General features: G+C 27.6%; 1 protein-coding gene across 1 annotated transcript; it reads left to right on the forward strand.

The window, feature by feature from the left end:
- Positions 1 to 5,877: 5,877 nt before the first annotated feature.
- On the forward strand, positions 5,878 to 7,692 carry LOC127255084 (transcription factor bHLH95-like). Its single transcript, XM_051280463.1, has 3 exons — positions 5,878 to 6,273; positions 6,355 to 6,756; positions 7,444 to 7,692. Exons 1-3 carry the CDS (start codon positions 5,953 to 5,955, stop codon positions 7,537 to 7,539), a joined length of 819 nt encoding a protein of 272 aa, XP_051136420.1. The 5' UTR covers positions 5,878 to 5,952; the 3' UTR covers positions 7,540 to 7,692.

Consider the following 7,692-nt stretch of genomic DNA (forward strand, 5'->3'; position numbering starts at 1 on the left):
TTATTTTCGACTCTAGCTCTATAGAGTGAGCGAGTCTTGTTTTCGACTCTAGTTCCGTTATGAGCGAGCGAATCTTATTTCCGACTCTAGCTCTATAGAGTGAGCGAATCCTATTTTCGACTCTATTTCCGTTGTGAGTGAGCGAGTCACATTTCCAACTCTTAACGGTATTGAGAGTTCTGCTTCTGACTCTGGTCCAGTGGACGGCTACACCACTTTCAGTCAATCTTGGCGAATTTAAATTCGTACGTGGAATATCTCGGCTATATCTTTTTCAGTCACAAACTCAAGTTTGTTCGATCATATCTTGAGTTTGAGGAGGGGTGTTAAAATATATTTAGAAGCAATATATTATATTTATGATAGTTATCTTATTTAAGAGATTTATAGGATTTTTGTCTTATTCAGACGATTTGTATATCATTATAAATATGTACGTATTCTTATGATTGAAACAGAGAATTTCAATTTCATATTCTAACATATTTGCTACACTCATAAGGATTCTTAGTACTTGTCCAAGAGCAGAAAGTATGCAAACTCGTCAAGTTCTTGTATGGTCTCAAACAAGTGCCTAATAATGGCACTTGAAATTTGACTAACCGATGTTTTCAAATAATTTTTAGTACAACTAGTGCGATAAATTTGTTTACTACAAAGATGACTTAGCAATGTTGTGGTAGTTTTTCCCTGCATAGATAATGTGTTGATCACAGGTAGTGATCAACGAGTTGTTCTATGGCCAAAATAAATATTGGAAAAAAAAATCGACATGGAATATTTGGGGGTTGGCCGACATAATCCTTGGGACAAAAAAAGTGATACATACTATGGTGTCTTATAATATGCATGTGTAACGAGTGCAAGTGTGTATTCATTACTTACACCGTAAGAATAACATGTTTGATATCAACTTTTCAACAACTCGAGCTCGAATCGTTATCATTTAATAAGAAACATGAGTTGTGAGATTATTCGAGCTTAATTAGCTCATTAAGCAGTTTCTTTGTTTGAGTTTGTTTGGCTCAGTTTGTTGAGATTAAAAAAATAAAATAAAATACTATGTTATAATTGTTCTTTTCGACGTAGAAGGCATTGTGTCAAGTTTGAGTCAATTTTAGTATACCATTATTGCTTTTTTTGTCACAACTTTATTTGGCACCAAAATTTATGTCAATATGCTAAAATTAACACAAACTTAACACTATGCCTCCCGCACCAAAATAATTTGTATAGGCTAGTGAAAAGAAAGTTCAAACTTAAATTCGGTTCCACTCACTAACTAATATTTCATAAACTTAGAACCCCTTTGAATTGAAAAAAATATTTTGCACCTGTCTGCATTGGCTTCTGTCCAAAATAAATTGTAATTTATAAAATTATAAAATAAATTGTAAAGTACGAATAATTTAATATTATATTGCAATTTATCTTTAATTTATAGTATTATTTATAAATTAAAATTTCAAATATAAATAATTAAATTTTAAAAATATATTTTTTATCCTTTACTTTAAAATATCTAAATATAATTGATAAAATTTAAAAATAAATTATATAAGTTTTATAGAAAAATACAATTATATTAATGTGTCTTTTTGAATAATTTTAACAGTTTAAGCACTTCAAACTCTGTTACATCCAAATAATTTTTATTTTTATTTTTTTTTATCAAAAGCTGTTTTTATAATAATTCATAGAAATACAAAATTAAATTTAACCGTTCTTGTTTTTATTTTCGGCTTCTGCTTATTTTTTAAGGCAATCCAAATGGACCCTAATTTTGAAAAATCTGAGAACCATGTCTAATAATGTGAAATATATATATACACATATATATATATATATATAATTAAGTTATTCATGAATTAATCTCGTAAAAAAAAAAAAAGAAGAAGAAGCTTAACTAATACTAACTAATAAATAATTACGAGTAAATTTCAAACTATTTTGTAAGTATAGTGAGCTAAACTTTATATCTCGATCGTATATATACATTTGGCATACCAAAAAGAGTACTCCCTCCATCCCAGGCAAAGTGTTTACGACACTGTAGACACGATAGTTTAAGTAAAGTATAACTAGTAATTAATTAAGAAGTGTATTAGTAAAAATAATTATTGTATAATAAAAATAATTATAAACTAATATTAAGATAACTATATAGTTTAATTAAAATTGAAAAAATATATAAATTATAAAATTTAAAATGTGACTAAAGTGTATAATAATATTCAAAAAAAAAAAAAAAACTTAGATACTTTATATGAGACGCAGGGAGTATTAGATTTTAAATAAGTCGAATGAAATGAAGATTACAAATAGATTGTTTATTTTACCACAAGATTGGTAACTAAAGCAACATTTTAGGCAAATGTTAGGCAGCATAAATGGCCTACTCACGTTGAATATAAGGCTGTCTGTTGCAAAAACATTAGTATAGCATATAATATAAGCTAAGTATGAGATTTTTTCACTCTTAAAAGAAGTATTCACACTTTTTATCAGCTTAAAAATACTGTACACTTAAGAAACAAAATCCAAATCATTACATATAAGTTAAAGAGATTTAGGTTGTCTTGTTTTAGTTTTTTTTAATTTTATTTTTATTCTTTAAATTTTCCTAAAAAAATTTCACTGAACACTCTTTTTATCTCGTAAAATATCACATGAATTTATTCTTATGGCCCAAAGAATTTCAATAACAAAAACACTAAATAAAAGCAAAATAAAAAAAGAACACAGGTTTTACGGACATTCCTAATCATGATATTATTATTATAATTTTTTGAACTTGAAATTATTTTTATATATATTATAATAAGATAATTACACGATTAAGGCATAATTACCTCATTAAATACCTCACTATTCGACATTCTGGGATCGAATCTCCACGTGCAGCAAACCCTTTTGAATCAATACCAAACTAAGTATTTTCTCCGTCTTATAACAAAGTATCTATTTTTCCATTTTAGTCCGTTTCATAACAAAGTATCAATTTTCTTTTTTAGTAATTATACTATATACCTAACATTACTAATACCCTTACAAATTACAATATATTACGCAAATATCGTTACTTTTATATCACACATACCAATAAGGTTATTTTAGTCATTTCAATTTTATTCCTACTAAGTCTAAATATAATACTAATATTTTTAAAACTACGTAAAAAAAGTAAATAATTATTTAATTATGGGACGGGAGGGAGTATATGTTTTCATTTGAAACTGTACATTCAATTTTATTTTTTTTTTCATTAAGTTAAAAAATAATAAAAAAGAAAAACCCCTAAATACAAAAAGATTTCAAAAAGTATTTTGTAAAATTTCAATAAAATATATGTCTGATAAATATAGGCTGAGTGACAATGGAAGATTATCAATCATAATAATTATAATAATAACAACAATAATAAAAAAAATCAATAAATAATGCCAATCCCAAATAGAATGACAGAAAACTAGTCCATTGTTACATGCAACAAGTCTATTATCAATCAATTATATTCTTCTTCTTCTTCTTCTAATTTTAATCAAATTTCTAAATTTAATATGTCAACATTGATTATTTAAGTATCATAACACAAATATCAATGTCTGAGTAAATGAGAGAAAGCTAGTTCATTGCTACAAGCCTAAGTATAATTAGTTTTTGCAATTTATCCTTCTAAGATCATCTCCAACCCACTGCATTTATAAAAAATGGGGGCTCCAACCGACCTCCAAATCCCCTCCCCCCCCCCACCCCCATTTTTGCAGCTATACACAGTGTTACTCCAAAAATGGTATGGAGTAATTTTTGGAGTGGAGTTTTTGTGGTGTTTTTTATATTTTTGGTATTTTTTAGGTGTATTGTGTAATTTTAATTTTTTAATAGATGATATATAATTTTATATTTTAAAAAATTGTATGTAATTTTATTTTTTTTTAAAATAATGTATAATTTTAGTTTTTGGAAAGTAATATATAATTTTATTTTTAAAATTAATATATAATATTACGTTATCTTTGTTTAATTATTATATCATATTTGTCTTGATAGCATTTAAATATTTATTTAAAATTATTTTTTTTGTAATTTTTAAATAAAATATAAATTATATGTGTATGGATCTAATGTAAAAATAAATTAAAATTGGGGTATAATTTATAAATATTAAAAGTTATATAGAATAATATAAAAGAAGAATATATAGGGAATATACTTAAAAAAGTAAAAATTGAAGTTTATGGTTGGAGTAAAATTATTACTGTAGATCAACTACATTTTTAGTACAGGGAGATGGCCTAAAGAATGATACAACTAACAGTGATTTTAAATAATTTTAACTATTCACAATTACATGAGGTAAATTTAAAAATAATTACTTGCATACATAATTTGTATTAAAGTATCTAGATATTTATAACAGTTCTTCTTTACTCGTCGTCTGATTACTTATCACAGTTGAGCACACAATTAGATAATAAAAAATAAGTTTATAAAATAAATGGACAAAATCTAAAAATTGGAATCTATAACTAATTTAGTTAAAAATAAAATAAAGTAAATGAACTCTAAATAGAAAACAAATAATAGAATGAATCCTTAGGTATTATTCACATATATATATATTTACAACTTATGATTATGTGAATTCACATTTTATTCATGTATTTAACTTATTAGAATAGTTCGCCATTCGTAGTATCGTAGTAAGTCACCGGTGACTCAATTTGATATTTCGAATTATTTTATTTTAAAAATATCAATATACAAAATATTAAAACAAAAGAAAATTATGTATTTTCCTTAATATTTTATTTCTTTATTAAGATATACTCTCCCCGGTCCAGTAAAATTATGTAGATTTGCTTGGGCACGCAAACGAAAAAATAATATTATTTAACATTTGAAATCAAAATCAAAGCTATTAACTTAATACAAGTTTCAATAAAATAAAATATTTTATCTCTCAAACATTATATCAAAATATTGTTTTAATAAAATTCAAATAATCAACATTTCATTTTAAATCAATTTTAAACTACAATCAAACAAAACCTTAATGTTAAAATTAAATATAGGTAAAAAATAAAACGAAAGTATTATGAAAAAATTGTTATTAAATAATTGATAAATAGGTAGTGGAAAAAATAGTAACAATTTAATTATTATTTGTTAAACTGTGTAATAAAATTGTGAGTTAATCAAATTGTAAATGAATAAAATTATTTACGATGATGGACAAAAGAAACATTATTTTTAAAAATCATTAAATATAATTATTATTTAAAATAAATTTTAATAATAAATAAAACCAAGAATGTATTTGACTTTAATTTCAAATCATTATTATCACTATTATTCTTATATAATTTTCAATAATATACACCCTCTCTTCATCCGTCAAGTATAATTTTTTATTAATTTATAAATTTATAAAATAAAATAAAATAAAAAAGTGAGCTAAAATTATGAGAAGAATAGAATATTAAAATATTATTTAAATTAAAAATAAAAATAAATTTACACTAAACTCTTCAATCCCTAAACAAAGCCTGTTTAAGCTCTTTATGCTGTCTCTCTCTCCTAATGTGTATAAAATGTGCGGGTCCCATAGATAACAATATTTTTATTTATTTATTTATTTATATTTATACAGTAGTGTGTTATGTGGTGTGCTGTTCTGGTGATGTGCTGTACGGTTATTTGCAGTGAAGAAGAATGGTGCAACCGCGTTTCCCTAATCATTCTATTTTGTTTTCTTCTCTTTTTTAGCTATTCCTCTCTCTACCACCTCCCTCCCGCCTCCTCTTCTCTCTTTTTTTCTCATCACTATCGTCTCTCTCTCCTCTCTCTCTCTCTCTATATATATATATCTATATCTATACATACATACACACACAACAGAAAGAGATCGAAAGAGAGAAGCGGTGAAAAAGGTATATATAGCCTGCAGCCATGGCCATGGGAAGAGGAGGAGGAGAACTCCAATTAATCAATGAGCTTGAAGCTGAGCACGACAGTTTGCTATGGGGATTCGAAGGCGAAATTGATGAAGATGACGATGAAGAGAAATGCACCGGAATCATGAGCAATAACCAGAAGACGAAGAAGAAGAGCAAGAAGAATGATGGTCGTGGTGAATGCTCGGAAGAACTGTTGGGGAAACAGCAGGTTGATGAACATGAACTCCATATTTGGACTGAGAGAGAAAGGAGGAAGAAGATGCGCAATATGTTCTCTACTCTCCACTCTCTCCTCCCTCATCTCCCTCCTAAGGTAAATCAATTAATTAATTTATTATTTTAATTAATTTAATTTAATTGTGATTCTGATTGTGATTGTGATTGTGATTTGCAGTCGGATAAGACGAGCATCGTCGACGAAGCCATAAGGCAGATAAAGAAGCTGGAGCAAACCCTAGAGGACCTCCAGAAGCAGAAGCTCCAGGACCTCCCGGGGACGGGACTCACAATCCAATCCAGGGAGGCTTTTCTGGCGGACCAGTGCTCCTCGCCGGCGCCGGCTCCATTCGCCGGCGGCGGCGCCGACTTCCCCCCCGTTTTCAAGACGTGGACAGCTCCGAATGTGACGCTGAGCGTTTGCGGAGACGACGCCCATTTCAGCCTCTGCAGTGTACGGAAGCCCGGCCTCCTCACCGCCGTCTGCTTCGTCGTCGAGAAGCACAAACTCGACGTCGTCTCTGTGCACGCGTCGTCCAATCGGAATCGGATCTTGTACATGATCCATGCCCGACTAAGTGTAAGTCGATCTTCACCTCTCTCTATACTATTTCTTAATTCAAATAATTACTGTTTTAATTTTGCATTAACTTATTATTATTGTTTTTTTGTTATAAAATTATTTTGGAATTAAACTTTTGTTTTTTTCAATAAATTGAAGTCATTAATATATAATTTGGATTTGAATTTGAATACTTGATATTATATGGAGTTGGAAACATTTTCTAACAACAAAACAATTAGATTTACATACAACAAAAGAATATATATAGTTCTTGCCCTAGAATTTAGGGTTTGCTTCATTTATATATGAAATTTGATTTATATAAGTCACGAATATAATTGCATTGAGTTCTTAGGATGGTTGTTTATAAATTTTGAGTTTTGTAGTATTTAACTTGAAACTTTTGAATGATCAAAAATAAGTTTGAACACAATATTTTAAACAAAAATTATTTTTGATATAATTTTCAAATTAAAAAAAAAAATGTTGTTGATCACGGCATTTTAAATATAAATTAAATTTAGCGTATAAATTACTATGAATATACAAAAAATATTTTTAAAAACACAAACAAATAAATAGCTTTATTGAATTGATTGTTTTATGCATATGTAATACATAGGTTCATTATATTGAAGTGATCATTTTATGTGTATATATATCTGATATCATATGTGTGTTTGTGTGTCTCTGTGAGCACAGGCAAATGTAGCTTCAGACAGATTCTTGCATGCATTTCCAGTGGAAGCAATATACAAGCAAGCAGCAGCTGAGATTATGCTATGGATGAATTCTTAAGTTTTTTATTTAATTATATAATTCTATCATTATTTTCATCTATCGCTATTAGGGTATCTCATGTTTGAATGATATTTAAACGATTTGATCGGACCATTCATATTTATAATTAAGGTGTATCTTTTTTTTCGAAAGTCTATTTGAAAGAACTTT

Source organism: Andrographis paniculata, unplaced genomic scaffold (genome assembly GCF_009805555.1).
Source record: "Andrographis paniculata isolate CXL003 unplaced genomic scaffold, ASM980555v1 Contig12END, whole genome shotgun sequence".
NCBI lineage: Eukaryota > Viridiplantae > Streptophyta > Magnoliopsida > Lamiales > Acanthaceae > Andrographis > Andrographis paniculata.

Excerpts from the sequence above, each read along its gene's own strand:
- LOC127255084 (XM_051280463.1), top strand. The coding sequence starts at position 5,953 with ATGGCCATGGGAAGAGGAGGAGGAGAACTCCAATTAATCAATGAGCTT. Across the intron at positions 6,274-6,354 it reads TCCCTCATCTCCCTCCTAAG|TCGGATAAGACGAGCATCGT; the intron begins GTAAATCAATTA and ends TGTGATTTGCAG. Across the intron at positions 6,757-7,443 it reads TGATCCATGCCCGACTAAGT|GCAAATGTAGCTTCAGACAG; the intron begins GTAAGTCGATCT and ends CTGTGAGCACAG.